The 23784-nt window shown below is 36.5% G+C and overlaps 1 protein-coding gene across 2 annotated transcripts in view; it reads right to left on the bottom strand.

The window, feature by feature from the left end:
* The window catches only part of FAM3C (family with sequence similarity 3 member C), a 57141-nt gene that overhangs the window by 11901 nt on the left and 21456 nt on the right, over positions 1-23784 (bottom strand). For both annotated transcript variants that reach the window (XM_029924383.1, XM_029924375.1), the window contains 5 exons: positions 19241-19270; positions 18469-18592; positions 5697-5755; positions 4432-4482; positions 2404-2488 (listed from right to left, as the gene is read on the bottom strand). In XM_029924383.1, coding sequence (XP_029780243.1) covers positions 2404-2488; positions 4432-4482; positions 5697-5755; positions 18469-18592; positions 19241-19270 — 349 coding nt within the window. The remainder of the gene's footprint in view (positions 1-2403; positions 2489-4431; positions 4483-5696; positions 5756-18468; positions 18593-19240; positions 19271-23784) is intronic.

Here is a 23784-nt window from a genome sequence, read left to right as displayed (position 1 = left end):
GTGGTCAGAGAAAATACTTCCACTTTAAAACATTCACAGAACAGCACTGTGCTCTTAGTGCAAATCTGCAGTAATGTCGTTACACATTAACTGCATGTCCAAAAAGAAAATCAATAAATAGACATGCCATATTCCTTTGTGGAACTTAAAGTTTTATAGCCTTTCCCATTAAAATCTGTAAGGGATGGTTTTTATTCCTGAAAAAAGTACCATACTTTTCATCTGGATAAAATATCAAGAAGAGATCTGAAAATGCTATTAAAGGTGTCTTAGCCACGTGGAAAGGTATTAAGTAGTTAATTTTTATAAAATAGTTATTAAAAAGAAACTGAAATAGTGTCTTATGGGGGCAGGAGGAAATAGATGAACAGAACAAAACTTCTAAAAATGAAGTCAAATCTACATGAAAATAGGCATTATAAGGCACTGGGAAATAACATGTATTTTTTAAATTTACATGAAAACAGGGGAGTCTGGGCTGCTCAGTCAGTTAAGCGTCTGACTCCTGATCCCCACTCAGGTCATGGGACTGAGCCCCATGCTGGGCTCTGAGCTGACAGCACAGAGCCTGCCTGGGATTCTCTCTCTCTGTTTCTCTCTGTCTGTCTCTCTCTCTCTCACCTTCCCTGCTCACACACATGCATGTGCTCTCAAAATAAACATTTCTAATAAATAAAATACATGGAAACAGTGAAGTTGCTGGAAGAAGAAAATCTACTAAATATTTAATTTGGAGATAGGAAAATACTTCAAGTATAAAAGTAGAAGAAACTAAAGTGAAAAATCCATACACTTGACTAAATAAGAATTAGTCTAGGGGCGCCTGGGTGGCTCAGTCAGTTAAGCGACCAACTTCAGCTCAGGTCATGATCTCATGGTCCATGGGTTTGAGCCCCGTGTCGGGCTCTGTGCTGACAGCTTAGAGCCTGGAGCTGCTTTGGATTCTGTGTCTCCCCCTCTCTCTGCCCCTTCCATACTCATGCTACCTTTCTCTCTGTTTCTCAATAATAAATAAGCATTAAAAAAATTTTTTTAATTAAAAAAAAAGAATTAGTCTAAATCTTGTAAAGTCAAAAAGCACCTTAAATTAACAAAACTAAAAGCAAAGTAATATACTTTAACATGAGAAATGGTTAATATTCTAAATATGCCAATAGCCCTTACAAATCAACATGAGTCAACCAAAATGGACAAAAGAAATTTACAAGAGAAAGAGCCAAAAAAACGCTTGTGAAAAAAATGTAATCTTAAGTTTACAGTGCATTAAACATTATGAAAAATATATGACACTTTTCTTTCCCAGTAACACAATAACCAAAGAAGGGTGCATTAACAAAATCCCTTTCTAGAAAGTTTAGAACTTTTTAAAAATTAATAGTCAGTGTCTTGAAATTTATGAGAGACATGTACAATTGGTACAAACTTAAAAAAATCATTTTTAAAAAACATAAACATCCTTTGATTCAATACCTTACCTCAAAAAAAAATCTGTCTTAAAGAAATAGAGATGATTGTTCAAAAATGTTTAAGATAGTACATTTTTGCTAAATGTAAAAACTTGGAAATAGCCTGAAGGTCCAGGAGTAGTATTTTATTAAATAAATTTTAAGTCATGACACATGTTGAAGAACTATACTAGGCAGACATGAATAATTTTATTATGAAAGCCATTTAATCTTATGGGAAAATATTCACCACATAAATAAATAAAAAGGTATGCTATAAATGCTAACATTCCAAATGGTTAAGATGAAGAAAATAAGTGTATTAAGGAAACTGGAGATGGAAACTAAATTATCAATGGTTATCACTGAGTAGACAAAGTGTAACTTGTTTTCTTTGTGCTTTTCTGTACGTTCAAAGTTTTACAACATGTACAATTTTTAAAAAAAGGTTATAAAAGTTTACAGTGCATTAAACATGAAAAATATATCACACTTCTTCTTTCCCCATAACACTACTTCTAGGAACTTACCCTAAGGCCATAATCAAAGATGCAAAAACATTTACATAAAAGGACGTTTATCAAAATGTTATTTATAATACAAAAATTTTAGCAATAATAGGGAACTTTTAAAATAAAGGTGGGGCCATGTGATCAACTGTTCGGACCCATGGAAAATGATACTGAAGAATCTTCACGTTAGAGAAAACAACTTAAGGTTGCTAAAAATAGAATACAAGAGAGGGTAACAAACTTCACGTACTATGTGGCTCTAACTTTATGACCATATATGCATGACAAATATAGAGAAAGACAGTAGGAGGCAAACCAGAAAAAATGTTAATAGTGTTTATCTGCAATCTGAGTGACTTTGCTTTATGTATTTTTTCATTGAAAATGTACTGCTTTTATAATGAATTATAGCTCCAAACACTGTATAAAATTCTAAGTTTACATACTTGGTAGCGCCATCATCATATGTTCCCATTAAGACTATTGTTCCGTCTTGTATGGACTTCAGAAACTCAATAAACGGGGCCACATCTGAAGAAAAAGAAAGGACTGATGGTTTTTGGGGGGGTTTTTAGTGACTAAGTAGCCATCATGATAATCTCCTTAAAGTTAATAAACTAAAACATGAAGTACTTTAAATCAGTAATTTCAAATGTAGAGTAACCAAAAGGTGAATAAATCTTATGAACAGGTTAAAAATGAAGTTTGTGCCTTAATAGGATCCCACCATCAACCTAGAATTTCCCAATCCTGATTCATCTTACGTGTCTTTTGCACTGACATTCCAGGGACTAAGTGAAAAACCACAGCAAAGCTGTATTAAAGCAGGACTTATAATTTAAAGAAACAGCAGGTGAAGGCAGAAGGGCTTGGGGATTCCCTGCGTATACATAAAGTTGTAAGGGTGCTTACTTAAAAGGAGAATACAAAGCTTTTATCTAATTTATAAAAGGTTCTGTGATTTCTTAAACTATATACATGCACACACATCTGATTTAAGACACCCTCTGGGCATATCTAATTACTATAGACTTGTGAGAGGAATGAAGGTTAGATTTAATTATGGCAAATAATATAGTCATTACCTGCTTCGTCTAGTGCGCCAAGATTCACAAAAACTTAAAAATAAATCACTTCGGTGACTATAGACTGGTCAGAGGGAGATCAGGTACCACCAATCATTTTATATCTGGAACTTTCCAGTATCAGCTCTCTGTGGAGTCCCCAAATCTAACACTACTTCAAAATTGGGACACTTCAAATTTACTGTTTCTTTCCATAGCAGATTCCAAAAATGTCTTCTAACTGCATTCTTTTTTTATAATAATAGCATTTTCAGTTCTAAGAAAATGTAACAAAGCAGCTAACAAATCACTTCCTTTTAAATGCAAAGATGGAAGTAAACTGCACCTATTTCTTCACTTGAAGAGTCTTTTCGGCAGTAATTAATCTACCATCTACCAGTAATGAAACATCAGAGCTTCTAGTCACATGGCTGATTTCAACCAAGGTTTTGGAAGGGTGTTTCCTGTAGTAAGTTTTGGTAGGGCCAATTATGCCATGAGAATATAAAATTGATGGTAGCATTTTAAGTTTACACCATTTTGACAGCTATGAAAGTCCTAATCTCATTTAAAAAACAAAACACAACATTGCATCTTATTACAAGCTGAAGAAATATTAGAAAATCTGAATGGTTTGAAAACTAACACAAATTTCAAAAAGACTAACAGCTACTGGCTTCTAGGGAATCTGTAAAGGGAAGGGAAGTGAGGAGGTGCTGGGGGCGGCCTCATGCTGATACATATCCCAAAGCAACAACTCAGAAAAGAATCAAAAGATAAATCAGTGTTGGCTTTCCAGCAGATCTGAGGAAGAAATGTCTTTGGGGCACATTCTTGTTCAAGGTGCTGGGTCCTCACTTCTGCATGCCGGTTAAGTACACCTGTTCCTTGAGGAACTTCCACATTAAGGGGATACTGGTAAATCATCTAAGTGCAATGAACCATAAAGAACACTCTATTCTTTCTCTCAAATATTCATCTACTTTAATAATAATCCTGGTTATAGTTTATTTTGGAGACAAAAAATATGCAAAAAAAATCAATTTTAAGTAAAAGTGCTTAAATTGCTTCTGCCCTTCTCTAAGTTACTTCTTCCTTTTTAAAATTTTCAGACAGAAACCTAACGGAGCTAAAGCTTTCAATTAGTTGTGCTGCAGAAAATAGGACTCAGAGTTTTAAAATCTCAATTTTTATATTATTGCTCCTAAATACACATATAATTTCAGTAAAAAAAACAGTATATGCAATGTAACTGATTACTTAAACATAGCTGGACATTTAGTGAGAAGTAAGAAAAAAATTAATGAACACAAAAATACCATTATTCTCTCAGCAATGAGCTACATTATATTGAAGAGGCTTAAAAAGTCAGTGCTAGCAACAGAACAGTTGCATTTTATTTACACTTACCTCCTCCCCACATGTCAAAATATTTGGTGTCTAATACTTCTCCTGTTTTTCCTGAAAGAGATGGAAATCGAATCAAATTATGCAATTGAAATATACTCTACACTGTATAGGACACATCATCTTATCCAATGATGGGTGTGAATTCATTTACAAAAAAAAAAGTTATTTTGAAAAAGACTTAAAATCTGAACTGTGTGCATCTGAATTACATTTCTAACAAAGTAATTTTTGGATAAATTAAAATTTTGGACTTTCTCAATCTTTAAGCCAAGGAGCAGCAACCGAAGTTCGTGAGGGAACACAGACCACTCAAATTCGGTTCGGTATTTTTCATTCATATGTGTTACCACTTTCCTTATTTACGAATTGCCAAAAAATATGTAAGCCTTTTACAAAAAAGATGAATTGATGCTATTTTCTACCATTAAAGTCATCTTTTAATTTCTTTTTCACTTATTTCCCTTTTAAAGTATATAGGTGTGTGTGTGTGTGTGTGTGTGTGTGTATACATATACAGACACACACATATAGATAGATAGATAGCTATCAATTAGACAAACAGGTATAGAACCTTTTACCTAAGAAAATGACAAAAGCAGAAATGAAGAAACTTATCTTTTGTTGTGGAAAAAGTGCGAAGTATTTTCCTGTGCTACGAACTGGGTAAGGTGGCCGTGGTCCCTAATCGCCCCATACAGCCCCACAGGGTTATTGTACCAGAAGGAAAAGGCAAGAATGCAATTAGGCCTTATTTCATGGGTTCATATTTGCAGATGTGATTTTGCAAGAACACTAGAGATGCTCAGGATTCGATGAGCTTACTTTCACTAATGAACTTACATGATGAATGTGGCTAATACTGAAAAGTGACAATGAACGTTTACTCTTCACTCTTCTCCCCACCCCTTCCGTTAGTCCATCACCCTCTGTCATTCACACACCTTCATCACGGCACTCCATCTTCATACTATTAGATTCCACACTCCTCAGCATTCATCAAGCTAGCGTTAGATTGGTTTTACCCTGGTAATCTCCCGGGAAAGCTCTCTACACACTGCACAGCAAGCAGGAGGCTTCCAAGAAGCATGATCTAGTACCTGGACACCAAGTCTCCTCCTACAGGCAGTTTTCAGGGACAAGGGTTGGAAGAGGGCTTTAGGGTCAAGTGTGGCACGTTCTGACCTGATCCTTGATATTAAAGTGCCTTTTAGTTTGGGCCGCATGACCCACTAACCACATCTGTAAGCTAAAATAATTATTCTTACCATTTGCCAAGGCAACATTGATCCCTCTTCCAACGTTATTCTTAACACCACTCATTAAACTGAAGGGGAAAAGTCAAGAAAAATGTAGAATTAGATATTGTACATAAATCTAGATCAGAGATATAAAGCCATACCAAAAAAGAGTTGGGGATATTATATACACACATTTGTTTAAGAACTGCAGTGGAGGTTAAAAGGTCTCTACCACATCAGAGAAGACAGTCTAATTTTAAATAATTTTAAAGCAATGTCCTTAAATAAGAATTCACAAATAGATATATTAAAAAGTATCAGGGCCCAAGTACTAGACTATTTTATTGCTGCTCCTTTGTGTTATGAAATAGCATTTTAGAAAATCTTTAAAACATGTGGATATTATGCACATATTTTGTACCATCCTCAATGGACCAAACAATTGGTAATCTCTTTTCTACTTTTTGCAATATCAACGTGACATGAAACCAAAGTGAGGTGCTTTTATAATCTGAAAACCATAAGAGTTTCACCTCTTTCACCCGAAAATTGTGAACATCCTCTTAGTGATTATCAGTGTAAAATTTCTCTATACTCAGAAGAAAGAATCTTGTATTCATTTAATTACTGCATCGAACTGCACTCGTACTGTTACCACTGAGGTAATCAACAGTCACTGGCCGCATACAGACCACCATGATTCTGTGAAATGGAAGGTACAAGCGGACCATTGGCTTGTGTCAGTTCAGTTTGCTGAATCAGAATTATTACACTAAAACTGCAGGTATCTTTAATTTTAAAAATTCAAGGTAATAGTAATACTGCTGGTGGTGTGCTATTCAATGATTAATAATTGGTTTGCAATTGGTGGAGGAGGGGGAAGTAGGTGTGTATATGGAAATACAGACACACACACTCATATATGGTACATCTATATACACACACAGGTGCATATGTTTATTATAAACTTTATATTACGTTTTAAAAGATTTGTACCACACAATTTCACAAGAAAAGCTATAATACTCGATTATAAATCCCTCACAGCCAACTGATTCTCACAGAATGTGTTGATTCCCATAGAATTCGTATCTGTAGCTAAGCTATGGTCCAAGTAATGGATGAATGCAGTTCTAACACAAACGTTGGATGACATTTCAGCTGAAGAGTGAGACAAAGGAAAAACTGAAACGACGAAGATCTATGCTAGAACTCCACTCGCTTGTCAATGAGGTGAGTGATGGTCTGTTGAAGCACGCACTGTTTTATATAGAAGACAAGCTCTTTAGTTTTCTGTGCTATTCACGATGTAAGAGTTACCGACATAATACACTTTTAATCTGCATAGTTAACATCTTCCTCCTTTTTCTTAAGTCAAGACCTTGAGTCAGCAAACTTCTTCTATCAGGAACCAGATAAGTGAATAGCAAGAAGAACCACTAAAAAAGCTATACAAAGAACACTATAAATATATCAAAAAGAAATTTTAAAAAATGTTCTAGAACTCATAAGAAGCCAGTAAAACAACAACATCTTATAGATGGCAAGCTTAAGTCCTAACATTTCAATAATTATAATACATGTAAGTAGTTTAAACATCAAATAAAGACAGAAATTGATGCAGTAGATTAAAATAGGACCTACCTATGCAGTATCTACAAGAAATTCTTTCTTTTATTGAGGTATATTAGTATATAGGTATACTGAAGTATATTTTTAATTGACAAAAATTTTATTTATTTAAGTATTTGATATACAATGTGAGATAATTACATCAAGCTAATTAGCCTATTTATCACCTTCATTACCACTTATGTGCGTATGGTGAGAACACCTAAGCACTACCCTCTTAGCAAATTTCAAGTAAACAATAAAGTACTGTAATATAGTCACATCAGTGTATATTACATTGCAAGAACTTAATCATCTTGTATAACTGAAACTTGATACCCAGTGACCGACATCTCCCCATTTACCCTTCCCCCAAGTCTCTGGTACCCACTACTCTCTGCTTCTATGAATGTGACTGTTTTAGATTCCACATAAGTGAGATCAGGCAGTATTTGTCTTTCTGCATGAGGCTTACTTCACTTAGCATAATGTCCTCCAGGTTCATCCATGTTGTCACAAATGGCAGTCTTTTCTTCTTTTATTTGGCTCAATAATATTCCGTGGCACATATATATGTACCACATTTTCTTTATCCATTCATCCGTCGACGGACAGTTAGACTGTTTCCATCTTACCTACTGTGAATAATGCTGTGGCGAACGTAATGCGGATACTTCTTCGAGATCCTGTTTTTAATTCCTTTGGACATACATCCAGAAGTGGGATTATTAGATAAGATAGTTCTATTTTTAATTTTTTGAATAACCTTCACCCTGTCTTCCATAATGGCCATATCAATTTACATGCCCACCTACAGTGTACAAGGGCCGCCTTTTCTTCACATCTTCATCAACACTTGATGAAGTGTTGACAGTATCTGGTATCTTCTGTCCTGATGACTGCCACTCCACCAGTTGTGGGGTGATTAACTCACTGGGGGTTTGATTCTCATTTCCCTGAGGATTAGGGACACTGAGTACCTCTCTTCATATACTTGTTGGCTATTTGTATACATTTGCGAAGTGCCTATTTAGGCCTTTTACTCATTATTTTATCAAGTTATTTATTTTTTTGCTAGTGAGTTGTATAAGGTCTTTATATATTTTAGATATTAACTGCCTAGCAGATATATGGATTCCACATTTTTTTCCCATTCTGTAGGTTGACTTTCTGTTCTCGTTTCCTTTGTTGTGCAGAAGCTTTTTAGCTTGATATAATCCCATTTGTCCATTTTTGCTTGTGTTGCCTAGGCGTTTGGTGTTCTATCCAAAAAATGCAATGCCCAGACCAACGTCCTAAAGGTTTTCCCTAGAATTCCTTCTGGTAGTTTTATGGTTTTGGGTCAAAAAGCTCACTTTAAATATAATGATACAAGCATGTGAAAAGTAAAAGGGTAGAAAGATCTAAATCACGTAAACATTAATCACAGCATTACTACTCACTAATAAAGAAATAATCCAATTTAAAAACGGGCAGGGTTTGAATAGATATTTCTCCAAAGATATACAAATAGCCAATAAACAAATGAGAAGATATTAAAGATCATCAACCATCAATGAAATGCAAATTGAAACTACAAGGTACCACTCAACACCCAGTAGGACGGCTGTAATCAGTAAGTTAGACAATGACAAGTGTTATATGTGAACATGGAACCCTTATAACACTGCTGTCGAAAGGTAAGTTAGTGCAGCCGCTTTGGAAAACACTCTAGCAGCTCCTCCAACTGTTAAACATAGAGTTACTATGTGAGCTAAAACCCACTCCTAAGCATACATACAAGAAAAATGAAAACACGTCTACACAAAACCTGGAGACAAATGTTTATAGAACCATTATTCATTGGATAAAGAAGACGTGGTGTATATATATATAATGGAATATTACTGAGCCATCAAAAGAAGGAAATTTTGACATTTTCAACACTATGGATGGAGCTAGCATGTATCATATTAAGCAAAATAAATCAAAGAAAAATACCATATGTTTCCACTCATATGTGGAACTTAAACAAAACAGATGAACATACGGGAAGGGGGAGAAAAAGAGGAGAGAGAGAAACAAACCGTAAGAGACTCTTAATGACAGAGAACAAACCGAGGGCTGCTAAAGGGAAGGTGGATGGGGGAATGAGCTAGATGGGTTATTGGTATTAAGGAGCCCAACTGCTGTGATTAGTTCTGGGTATTCTAAGTTAGTGATGGATGACTGAATTCTACTCCTGAAACCAATATTGCACTGTATGTTAGCAGTAATAAAATTTAAATATTTTTTTAAAAAGAAGTGTTATTGATAATAGCCAAAATGTGGAAACAAACCAAATGACCATCAACTGATGAATGAATAAACAAAATGTGATGTATCTACAAAATAGAGAATGACTCCTTCATAAAAAGGAATGAAGTACAGACGCATGCCACAACATGGATGAACCTTGAAAACACTCTGCTGAGTGAGGACAATGATGACAAAAAAAGTTAAATATCATATAAAACATTCTATATCATATGTCCAGAAGAGGTAAATCTATAGACCAGAACCAAAATGTGGTTACTTAGGGCTGGTTGTGGGGCAGGGGAGAAGGGAGTAGAAGGGGATGGGAATGTGGTGGAAGGGCAATAGCTAAAGGACGTAATTTCTTTTGGAGGTTAAAAATGTTTCTCTGCCCCTCCCCACGCTCATGCATGCATGCTCTCCCCGCTTCCCCCCAAAAAAACTGATTGTAGAGATGGCTGCACACATCTGTGAATACACTAAAAACCACTAACTTTATACTTTAAATGAATGAAATATATAGCATGTGAATTATATCTCAATAAAGCTGTTTAAACAAAGGAAAGCAAGAGTGGCTACATTATCATCAATTACACAGACTTCGAGGCAAAGAAAACTATCAGAGATAGAGAGAGAGATTACATAATGATCACAGGGTCACTTTAGCAAGACACAGTAAACCTTAATGTGTATATAGCAAACAACTGAGGTACACACTATGTGAATCAAAACCAGACAGAATGGACAAGAGAAAGAGATAAATATACAGTTAGACTTGGACATGTCAGCAGCCCTCTCTCTCAACAACTGACAGAAAATTACCACAGGTACAAAAGAACTTAACCACAGCCTTAATCAACAGGGTCTAACTGACATTTAAAGAACATTCTACCAAACAACAGCAGAATACACATTTTTTTCAAGTGTCCACGGAACATACACTGAAGGTAGACCATATCATGGACCACAAAAGAAACCTCAACATTTTTAAAAGAACTGAAATCACACCAAGTGTGTTCTCCAACCACAATGAAATCAGCACAGAAAGATAATAGGAAAACTTCCAAACACTTGGAAACTAAACAACATAGTTCTCAATAATCCATGGGTCAAAGAGGAAGTCTGAGGGGAAATTAAAAAACACACTGAAATTAATGAAAATACAACTTATTAAAATTTGTGAGGCATAGCTAAAAGAGTACTGAGAGAGGAATTTATAGCATACCATACTTAAATTAAAAAAGAAAAAAGTTCCAAATTAATCACCTAAGTTCTCAAGTAACTGAAAAGAATGCCATCCCTGAAGCAAGCAGAAGCAAAGAAAATAAAAAGAGCAGAAATCAATGAAACAAAAAGCTGGTTCTTTAAAAAGATCAATAAAATTAACAAACCTTTAGTAAGAAGACTGACAGAGAAAACAGAGAGGACATAAATCACCAATATCAAGGGTGAAACGGGATATCACTATAGACCCTACCGACTTCAAAAGGATAAAGAGCAGTGTGAACAAATTTGACAACTCAGACGAATTAGACCCAGTTCCTCAAAATGGACAAACTAAAACAACCTATCCATTATGAAACAGATCATTTAAATAGTCCTGTAACTATGAAGGATAGTGAATTCATAACTTAAAACTCACCTCACCAGAAAATCTCCAAGCCTAGTTTCACTGGAGAGTTCTACCAAATGTTTAAAAACAGAATTAAACACTACTTCCACACAAACTCTTTCAGAAAATGTAACACTTCCAAATTTATTTTATAAAGCCAATGTTACAATAAAACCCAAACCAGAGTAAGACATCACAAGAAAATTACAAGCCAACATTAATATACAGGGGGAAATCCTTATTAACAAAACATTAGTAAACAGATTTCAGCATTATAATAAAAAATCATAAACTATGACCAACTCAGGCTATCCCTACAGAAATACAGTTGTTTTAATATTTGAACAGTTAACATAATCTACTATATTAACAGGTTTAAGAAAAATCACATGATCAACTCAATACAGAACATGCATTTGACAAAATTCAACATCCATTCATGATAAAAAGTCTCAAAACTCTAGTAATAGAGGACTTTCTAAACTTGATAGAGAACCCTACAAAAATCTACACCTAACATCATACTTGATGGTGAAGGACTACACTTTCCCCTTGAGATGAGGAACAAGTCAAGTATGTCCATTCTCACCATTACTGTTCAATACAGTACTGGAAATCCTAGCCAAAGCAAAAAAGAAAGAAAAGGAAAGTAATAGAAGTAATAGAATTAGGATACATTAATTCAGCAAGGTTATAAGATACAAGACCAATACATGAAAATCAACTGTGACTATATACTAACAATGAACATATAAAAACTGAAATTAAAAATACAATGCCATCTGTACTGCTCAGAAAATAGATGATACTTAGGTATAAATCTACTAAAGTATGTATGGGACTTGTAAGCCGAAACCCACTAAATGGCACAATCTGAAGCAGGCTCCAGGCTCTGAGCTAGCTGTCAGCACAGAACCTGATGTGGGGCTTGAACCCACAAACCGTGATCATGATCTGAGCTGAGGTTGGATGCTCAACCAACTGAGCCACCCAGGTGCCCCTTATTTTTTTTAAAGTTTATTTAAGGCGGGGGAGAAGGAGAGGGAGAGAGAGAGAGAAAAAGAGAGAGAGAACAAATAATCCTAAGCAGGGTCTGTACTGCCTGATCAAAAGCCCAATGTGGGGCTCAAGATCATGTCCTGAGCCGAAATCAGATGCTTAACCAACTGAGCCACCCAGGCTCCTCAGAGGCAAGGTTATTCTAACATGTATACGGAAAGGCAAAGAAACTAGAGTAGCTAACTCTGAAAAAAGAGATATGGAAGGAATCATTCTACCACACTTAAAGACTTACTCCATAACTATATAATCAAGAGCATGTGGTATTAGTGGATAAATTAGTGGATCAATGGAATGAATGGAGAAGCCAAAACCAAGTGGAACCAACAAATGCACCAGGGGAAGCACAGCCAACTTACTTTGTAACAAAGGAGAAGAAGCACCTCAGTGGAGGGAGGATAGTCATTCCCCCAAATGGTGCTGGAGCAACTAGATATTCACAGGCCAACACTGAACCTCAAACTACATCTCACACTTTATTCAGAAACTAATGAGGGATGGATCACAGATTTAAATATATAATATAAAACATACAACTAAAAATTTTGCAAGATCACGCAGAGGAAAATTTTTGAAACCTATGGCTCGGTGAGTGACTATCAGACATGACACCAATCCATAAACAACAAAGCACATCCATGAAAGAAAAATAAATCGGTAAGGTGGAACTTATCAAAATTAAAAATGTTGGCTCTACAGAACAACCTAGTGAAAAGGATGTCTGGATGAGTGACACACTGTAAAAAAATAGTCGCACACCACATATCTGATAATAGGATTCATCTCTAAAATATATTTCAAAAACTCCCAAAGTACAACAATTAAAAAACAAACAAAAACAATCCAATTAGAAGTGGACAAAGACATGAATAGATACTTCACCGAAGGGGATATACAGGTGACAAAATAAGCACATTGATGTCTAACATCACTAGCAGTAAAATTGAGGTATCACTACACATGTATTTGAAGAGCTAAGATAAAAATAGTAATGGCACAAAATTCTGGCAACCATACAGAGAAACTGGATCTCTCATACACTGCCCCGGTGGGAATGCAAAATGGTGCCTCTGGAAAATGTTTGGCAGTTTCTTACAAAATTAAGCATATGCTTACCACAAACTGGAAAACAACAAAATTATCTGGCTGACCACAACAGGTGACGCACAAACTGTGGTGCATTCGTAACACAGAATATTACTCAGCAATAAAAAAAAAAAAGAAGGGATTAATGTGCACCAGTGTTTCAAGAGCATTATGCTGAATGAAAATAGCCAATCTCATCTGGTCACAAGTTGTATGATTCTATTTATATAGGATTCTCAAAACATCAAAATGATAGAAATGACAAAAAGATTAGTAGTTGCCAGGGGTCAGTGATGATGGAGGCGACTGTAAGAGGATTGTATGCAAGAGATCTTTGTGGAGATAGAATAATTCTGTACCCCAACTGCTGTATTGGCTACATGAACTTATACATGTGATAAAATGATGCAGAATCATACACACACACACACACACACACACACACACACACACACACACACACAGTGTACCAATGCCAACGTCCTGTTTTTGAGAGTGCGCTCTAATTAAGTCAGATATAACCATAGGGAAAACCGGGTATAGAGTGTGCAGGACTGCTCTGTACAATCTTTGCAATTGCTTATGATTTCTGTAATTAAATAAAAAGTTTAAAAAAAACTCTACTTGAAAATCCATTAAAAAGAAAAAGTGTAAACATCTGATTTTGAAAAGCTTAGTAGCATTTAACTATTTATCTACCCATATGGGTTGCACTTCTGCCTTCAAAATCTCACTTCTCATTTTCTAAGATTTACATGTAATAAAGCACAGATGTTTTTCACGTATGTTCAAGAGCAGTTCTGAAAGGTGAGCCATTAGGAAACCCACTAAATGTGCTGCCCAAAAGAGGGAAGTCTCAAAATGCATTTGCTCTGCTCCCTTCAGCGATATGTGAAATAAGAGAACTCTATCACTGACAGAGCAATGGCTGGGATGAACCCGCCACATTAATAATGATCACGGTGTCTTCACGTAGCCTCCTGGAGTAAGTACGCTGCTGGGTCTGTCACGGAGCAAAGGAAGGAGAGCCACCAAGAAGCACTATGCCACTCACTTCCCACAAGAGGGCAGCAGCTAATCGATTTCTAACAACTGCAATTCAATCAGGGGAAACCTGCAGCTAGCAAATGACAAACTACTCAAGATATTTAAATGTATAAAGGCTACTCCCTCTTACTTACACAAGTTGAAATACTTCATCTTTCACGAATATGAAGGTTCCTCCACCATCATTACACATCTCCAGACAAAAATCTGAAGAAAATATTATATATAGAAAGATTCTACATCTTGGAACATAGTTTTGCTTCAAATACCTACTCTGTTTTAACTGCTACATCTTAATATGATTAGTTTAGAGCAGGCTTTAACAAAGCTATAGCCCACAGGACAAATCCAGCCAAATGCCTGGTTACTTTTGTTTTTATCATTTACGACCTTAAAATGGTTTTTATATTTTTAAATGGTTATATTTTAAATCATTTTTTAAGTACTTATACACTAACCTTGAATTTACCTCTTGACCCTCACAGCCAAAAATGCTCTCTGGCCTTGGGGCACCTGGCTGTCTCAGTTGGTTAAGCATCCAACTTCAGCTCAGGTCAAGATTTCGTGGTTTGTGGGTTGGAGCCCCACGTCCGGCTCTGTGCTCACAGCTTACAGCCTGGAGCCTGCTCCGGATTCCTTGTGTCCCTCTCTCTCTGCCCCTCCCCTGCTCACTCTCTGTCTCTGTCTCTCTCAAAAACAAACAAACATTAAAAAAAAAAAAAGCAATACTATCTGGCCTCTCAATGTACAAAAATAAATAAACTCCTCAAAACAGTTGCTGTATATTCATTCCTATACCAAACATTAAGAATATAATAGCAGGTGAAGTATTATCCTAATATCAACATCCTATAAAATGAAATCAGATGAGTATATGCCTCAATACTAAGAGCTATAATGCCTTAAATAAAAGCTATACCTTGAACATAAATAAATTCTATGGGTTCCCTAATGCATAAAAAAGAAGCTACAATTCCTGTATTGGGTGACACTTGATTTTTTGATTACTAACTAACGAGAAGTTTGAAATCCGGTTAATCTCCAGACTATATCTTGATGCATCTAACCTGCCTTAAAACCGTAAGGCCCACCATGGTCTTAACTATCATCTCTTGTCTGTACTGAGCTTTCTCAAAGGTCGTCTAGGATGACATTATGAACTTGGTAATTCATGTGCAAAGGCTGCCTGGCCTCACTGGAAGACGTTTAAGACATCTCAGTCTCTACGAGTACTCCCTCGACAGCTTTAACTTCTCAAAACGTCTACAGACCTTGATAAATGTCTCCTGGGGAAGCACCAGGAGAAATGCCCCCTGAGACACACGGCCCTGGACTAGCAGTGTCCGAAATGAGTGTGCCGGTGCTTAGGGCACATGCAGGAAAATAGTAAAGTTTCTACTTACGTACTAGCGTCTACTTATATATTTAGTGAATGAACATGGAAAACCTGTTACCGTGGGGAGGAGAGGCAGTGTCAAACAGGCTTGGAAGCAATGACCTTCCCACTGTTCTTTTTTGCTTGTCTAATCATTTATGCATCAGTTAGCTAATTTTTTCAATATAAATAAAATCATGACATGCCAGAATCTGAAAACTTTCAAATGACTCAACACGCTCAGAAAGAGACCTCGGGGCATCTGGCTGGCTCAGCCGGTCGTGAGATCAAGCCCAATGCTGGGTGTAGTGATTACTAAAAAAACAAACTAAAAAACAAACAGAAAGAAAAAGATCTCATGTCTTTAGCTTCCTGGCCCTTCAGCTGCTACTGCCCTGGCTCTTACTCCCCAACCTCACGTCACTCGCCCCCGTGGGTCTTCATCATGCAGCCCTGCACAGCCTGTCACACAATTTGCAATGACTGATTTGCATTCGTTCTTTAAATATCTGTCTCCCCTCCTAGACTGAGTTTCATGAGAGTAGGGATTCTGCTCAATAAACACTTGTTGAATAGCTGAGTGAATGATGCTAAGAAAGTCAGTCCCTTTGTTTAAATTCTCTGTTGCAACAACTTTCAATACAGAAAGAGAACATATGACCAAAAGTACTAGACTGTGAACTGTCCCCAGTTTTTTCACTAAGGATCCCTGGCCAATTATTTAGTCCTTCTTGAAGACTAGATTATGGGGCCTGATTCACAGCTCTAAAATCCCACCATTTAATCTCTCCTGGGAGTACCAGAATGATTCCCAAAATGAGGATGGACAGTGGCCTGCTTCACTTTATAGTTAAAGAATTTGAAATACAAATTCCATATGACATGCCCACCATGCTAGAACCAAATTCTCTGCCTAGGAGCCTAGTAGTTACTGCGCCAAATTCCACTGCCTACATACTTACTCTCTTCTTTTTGACTTATACTATCTGTGAATAGAGAACTTGCTGATAAAAAAGGCTTTGATCTCTTCTTTGTATTAAAATGAACATGCTTCCAGTGGGCGAAAGAAGTCTCCAAAGAAAATCTACCATGGGCTAGGAATTCTAAGAGAAACTCCTACCTATGATGCCAAATCAAATGTGAGGCCTCCTTAGCCCAACAAGGTGAAAGGGGCAATAAGAACATTCTAAGCTAAAGGGTATTATTTAATGTAAAATCTGTAAACTTCTAAATTTGTGGAACTTCTAAAATCTAAGTTCTTTGCTACATAATTCAGTAAAGCAGGACTATTACGGGAGATCAGAAGACAATGATGGATTAACAATGGACTATCACTAGCATGAGGGAAAAGAAAGGAAATGAGCAGGAACCTTAACGATCATCTAGCTCACGCCCTTAATTACAAGAAAAGCATTATTCTAAGAGGCTAAATGATGCCCATAGCTAGTTGAAAAAGGGTTTAGGATAAAAATTTAGGAGTTTCAACCTTAAAAACAAAAGACACACAGGGGTGCCTGGGTGGCTCAGTCAGTTCAGTGTCCAACTTCAGGTCATGGTCTCACGGTTCATGGAATTGATTCCTGAGCCCCACGTGGGCTCTGGGCTGACAGCATGGAGACTGCTTGGAATTCTCTCTCTCCCTTTCTCTGTGGCCCTCCCCCATGTACACTCTAAAATAAATAAAGTTAAAAAAAAAGACACAAACTGCAGGGAGAAACTGCTTCTGTTTCCTTCTACTGTAAAATTAACTCTTTATTCTATGTAATTAATGGCATGTTTATTATTTTAACATGAAATTTAAGTAAGCTCATATAATTAATTTTCAAAAAAAGAGCAGATTAAAAGCGACCAACTAAAAGCAGGCCTGTGATTTCAGAGACACGAACTTCATGTACAAGTTTCAGTCAACGCTACTTAAAAACTGTACTTGGTAGAGCATCTCTGTATAGAAAATCATTCAGCTTAGTGGCAAACAGTTCAGTATCACAGCAGGCTTGAGGTTATTACTGGATTATCAGACACTTCAACAAGCAGTATTCGGACATATAACACAAAAGATTTTTCTCCTTTTTCCTATTACTAGCAGGCTCTGCACTGTCAGCACAGAACCTGACATGGGGCTTGATCTCATGAACCATAAGATCTTGACCTGAACTGAAACCAAGAGTCAGAGGCTTAACAGAATGAGCCACCCAGGCGCTCCCAAACGAAAGATGTTTGTAAGATAAAGTGTTTATTATCTAGGGCAGTGCTGTCAAAAGGGCCTTTTTTCAAGGGTGGAAATGCTTCGTGTTCAGTTTGGTAGGAACAAGCCATATGTGGGTACTCAGTCCTTGAAATGTGGCCCATTGACTGAGGAACTGAATTTTTAATTTTAATTAATGTATATGGATTAACTTTTCCCCTAGTATTTGAGAATCAGAATTAAATAGTCATGTGTGTCTATGGCTCTAGATGGGACGGCACAGATCTTGAGAATTCACGCGAAGGAGATCCCTCGCCTGTACAGAAGCTAGAAGCTAGACAAATGCTGTGTTCTTACATCACTCTAATATGAAATTTCAGAATTTTAAGAATCTTTAAATGTGTGGGAGAAAAAATTGTGTAATGAAAACTGAAATCACTTTTCTTTAGTAAAAAAGGCTCCATACATTTTCCAGAGAGCCATTAAGCTCAGGCTCAGCTGGCTACAATTGAATGGCATGCAACATACTTCCAAACTGGTAAGTACTCACACGTTGTCTTCCAGACAGATTTTGGGTCCCACCACATTGGCTGCTCCACTTGCCATTTTAAAAGCAAAGTGCTTCTCAGGGCAAGCTTTTGAGATTCCACATTTATATCTGGGAGGTTTTGTAGCTTTGGGGAGAAATATTTTTTTAAAGTGTTAATAGACTCTAGAGTCAGTTTGTTTCAGGTCTTAAACCAAAAAGAGCATTATGTAAAAACACAGAGATACACATATCTTAAAATACACTCCCTGTTTTACCCTGAGGGTTTCAAAGAACCTCAAAACACTGAACCTCCTAGGAAACAAGCTAATAATTGACATAAATGTATCAACTGATCTTGATGCAGGTATATATATTTCATCTAACTATTTTTAAGTTTATTTTTAAAATTCAGGACCAGAGAGGTTTGGAATTGTTACTTTACACTTCTAGTCCGTGCATGCGCAACACATGATTACCTCAAGGACCAGGCAAAAGCCTCATAAGCATCAGTGAGTAACTGTTCACATTCTAGTTCTAACAACAAATTCTCCTTTTACACGTTTTCTGCACTTATGTTACTGGACCTAAAAATGTTAATAAAATAAAATATCCATTATGAATACTCCTATATACCAAGAATATTGGACTATTCAAATAGCATCCTTATAACTTTAATATCTTCTAAATCAATTTTGCTTACATTAAAATATCTCCATTGTTTAAATGTAAGTGCGCATACACCTAAGCTGAAATAGAATAAACCATCTGCAAAACATTGAGATGAAATACTTACAGCGCACCGCTGTGTCCAATGCTGACCTTGCTAGGAAAAAAAAGAGAAAGTCATCTTTGCTAGAAGGAATAAAACTAGTGGCAAGTATCCACATTTAAACATTTTGGCACTAAAAGGCCTATAAAAATGGAAGTGCTTGAATTATTTCTCAGTATACAATAAATAAAACAGAATACTGCTCTAGAGAAAAAGTGCGAAAGTAACTTCAGGCTACAAAACTCACTATACACAATTATGCAGAGAACTTAAGGAGGGTAGTATTTTACTACTGATAGAACATTTTATTCTTATCTTTACATTTTATTTTTATTTCTCGTTATAAATTTAAACCCCAATCAGAAAGTTACTCCACAAATTTAACTTCTTTTTAAATTTATTTTTCAATTTTTTGCCAGCTCTTGGGACATAATTAATATATAACACTGTATGCGCTTAGGCATACAACATGTTGAGTTGATACACCTATAAATTGCTAAGTGATAACTGCTATACATTAGCTACCACGTCCATCCCATCACACAGTCACCTCTTCTTTTATGTGGTGAGAACATTTAGATTTATTCTCTAATAAACATTTAAGTATATGATACAGTATTATTAACTATGGTCATCTAGTTACATTAGATCCCCAAAATTTTAAATCTTATAACTGGGAGTTCAGACCCTTTTGAGGGATGTCTCCCCCTTACCTCTTTCCCACCCCCTGGTAACCACCATTTTACTCTGTTTCTCTGAGCTTATCCTTTTTAGATTTCATATATGCCTACATCATACATTTCACAATTCTCCTTAAATGACTTTACATAAATACTATTTAAACTATTAGGGTATTTAAAAGTGGCTGCTGCTAGGATTCTGTGTCTCCCTCTCTCTCTACCCCAAACCCGCTCATGCTCTCTCTCTCTCTCTGTCTCTCAAGAATATATAAATGTTAAAAAAAAATTTTTTTAAGTGGCTACTGCTATACAGTGTTGTATACACACGCTTATGGAGTCCTGGAGAATACACGTGAACTGATCTTGGTGGTTAGGCTAGGAGATTTGGGGGATGGGAAGAACATAAGATGTGTGGTGGTGGTCAGGTGTTTAATTTCTCTAAAATAGAAATGTACTGAGTATAATAAAAAACAGTTAAGGCCAGTTACCAAGACTTCTATAATTTATTGGCTCAAGGAAGCCAGAATCTTGTGATCAAATCTTAACGTTAATGAAGTAGATCTCAATCTGGCCACCTACACTTACAGCTCTTTAAAGGCACTAGCATCTGACCCCAGCCCAGGGGATTACAGTTCATTATTGTGGGCAGCCATTTCCTGATTTGACTAATAAGTATGCAGTGTCATAAATATTTGCCAGCTGTTTGACTATAAATAGTCACTTGGTTTTTAGTTCTGTATTATTTTAGATGATTGACAATTCCTTATAAGTTCAGAACTCGAAGTGGAGAACAGAAAGTTAAAGCTGAAAAATAATATGCAAACGTTTGAACAGAGCAAAAATGACCACGTAAACGAAGGTTCATTAACTCTATAAGATACTCAGAATATTACGTGCCCCTGAAGTCATAAAGGCAATGGAGTAACATGGGGAAAATCTAATGCATGCAATAAAGCAGAAAGCAGACCTCACCTGTAAGTATGAAAAATATTCATGGATAAGGACAAAGACTTAAAAACAAGTGACCGGTTAGTAAATTAGAGTGTGGGACTATTGAGCTCACTCAATTTATTTCATTATGTCATAAAAGTAAGGGAAATCTCATTCTAGAGATCATCCAGCCCGATGCTCTCACTTGTATAAGTAAGGAAAGCCTGGAGAATGATCAGCAACCAGTGATTATGAGCATGAACACCAGACATTCTCAATTTCACTTCTGTCCTGAATAAACACATATTCACAGACTCAGGTGTTAAGATGTTTACAGAAGAACACTGTTCAAATCAGGAATGCTGGTACACCTAACTTCCGGTAACAAGATACAGGGAAGACTCTGGGATCAGAACAGGGGTGACCTCACACAGCTCATTCACATATGCAGGGCACTCTATCCACCAAGTACTTCTGCATGCATTACTTATTTAATCATCATCACTGTTGAAAAACAGAGAAACAGAACCCAGAAGTTTACGGATTTGGTTTGTTCCAAGTCATAGTTACAATTGGCAGAACTAGTTTTCAAATTCACATCTCACTCCAGCATCCAAACTCATACTGCATTGCAAATGGGGAATATCTGAGGTCCTCTGATCACACATTTAAAAAACAGCTTGTCCTGCTCAGATAAGGAAGCCGGAACAGAAACCTTTCAGAAAGACCCTTTTGATTAAAGAGGATTCCAGACCTGAGACAGAGTCCACAAGGACAAGGACATTGCTAAAGTAATCCAGATAAAAAGGGCACCTTTGTAGTCATTACAGAGATAATGACTCTGGATTTGAAACAAGTAGACCAGTGCAGAAGAACTAAGGAAGCAACGCTGATGGGATTTGACAATGGAACAGATCGGGGATGACAGAAAGAGAGGAATCACGTTTACCTGTTGGGCATTTGGCTTTAGAAGCCCTCATTTATTCATTCATATGAACCAGTGAACAAACACACCATCTCAGCACTCAAATGCTCATCACCTAATGAGGAGCTAGGGGTAGGGGGTGGGTGATGAGTTCTGTGTTGGACTTGTGGATTTTATATACATGGAGAAGATCCAAGTGGGAAAGTCTAAAAGCCACCTCCAAATGAGATCTGAGACGAAGACATAAACTGTAAAGTTACAAAATGATGAGGCCACACAGAGGGAGGATTTAAAGTCAGAGCTGATGGGAAAATCTTAGAGACATCAATAATCATCTGATACTCAGAGAAGAGTCTGGCTGAGGAAAGACAGGGATGAGCTAGTAAAATGGTCAAACTAGTTTGCTTCTAAAAATTAAGAGAGTAAAGAAAAGTAAATGTTACTTAATTAAAAAAATGCTACTGGTAGAGGGTTTTGGGAAAACCAGTTCCTTAATCATCAGGCTTTTAAATACATAACATCACTCCATTTACTTTGTGTACGAGTGAGGAGAAAAGACACTAACGGGTTAAAAACAAACGAATAGGGGCTCAGTCTGTTACACATCCAACTCTGGCTCAGGTCATGATCTCATGGTTCATGAATTCAAGCCTTCCACTGGGCTCTCTGCTGTCAAGGAAGAGGCACTTTGGATCCCAGGCTTTCCTCTCTCTCTCTCAAAAAACTAACAAACTTTAAAACAAACAAAAAACTCTTGTGAAAGAATTTTCTTTCCAGACCACATGAAAGCTAATTTTTATCTAATATTTATCCAAAGCCTTGTATGAGGCCTGCAATTCTGAGAATTTTAACACCTGGAGACAAATAAAACAGGACGTTTTCCACATGTAGAGTATGGGCACAGCATTCCAGCAAAAATCCCTCCTTTCCTGTAACTTGTAATACAAACAACCTTGATAGTTTTAATTTTTTTTAATTTTTTTTAACATTTATTTTTGAGAGACAGAGCGAGATAGAGCAAGAGGGGGAGGGGTAGATAGAGGGAGACACAGAATCCCTGAAGCAGGCTCCAGGCTCTAAGCTGTCAGCACAGAGCCCAACACAGGGCTTGAACTCACGGACTGTGAGATCATGACCTGAGCTGACATTGGACTCTTAACTAAGTCACCCAGGTGCCCTATAGCTTTAATTCTTAATTTCTTTCACTATACACAACTTTCCACTTTAAGGAACAATAATACATATTTTTGATTTGGTTTCTTTTTGGGAGGCAATTTTTTGTGTTAAGAAAATAAGCAGCCAGGAATCATTTTATTTTTTTTAATTTTCTAAAATTTTATTTTTATTTATTATTAAGAGACAGAGAGAGACAGAGCATGAGCATGGGAGAAGCAGAGGGAAGGGGGAGACACAGAATCTGAAGGGGGCTCCAGACTCTGAGCTGTCAGCACAGAGTCCAACACGGGGCTGGAACTCACAAACCGTGAGATCATGACCTGAGCTGAAGTCGGACATTTAACCAACTGAGCACCCCAGAATCATTTTATTTTTACAGTGGAAAAAATATCATGAATTACTCAAGATTTAATTGTATCAAGATAAATGAATTTTGTATGGTTTAGATAGAACATATCTTTGGACGGCTAAATAAGCTGCTAAATCTTTTAGGTTAACTGAGTTTAAGTTTCACGTTACCAGTTTTTATGGCTTACATAATCACTGAACAATTTTTCAAAAGTCATTGAAAATGACTGAAAAACAATGGTCTCCAATATCTATGAAACAAGCAGCATATCAATTAGAATTACCTTCTTCAAGAAAAAGGTTAATGGTTTCATTATTACTATCTATTCTCATCAGACGAGCTGAGAAAATGAATGGACTTGGAAGTTTTGTTTCAGATTTGGTTTCAATCAATGAATGTCTTTCAACAAGTCAAACTACAGAAATCAGGACTATTTTGTACTTTTTAATAACATCAAGTAATTTATGTATCTACTATTTCAATGGCTTAAATCTGAAAGGGTAAAAAG

Source organism: Suricata suricatta, chromosome 2, assembly GCF_006229205.1.
Source record: "Suricata suricatta isolate VVHF042 chromosome 2, meerkat_22Aug2017_6uvM2_HiC, whole genome shotgun sequence".
Taxonomy (NCBI): domain Eukaryota; kingdom Metazoa; phylum Chordata; class Mammalia; order Carnivora; family Herpestidae; genus Suricata; species Suricata suricatta.
Note: the sequence above shows the minus strand (reverse complement) of the source record. Positions and strands in the feature narration are given on the sequence as shown.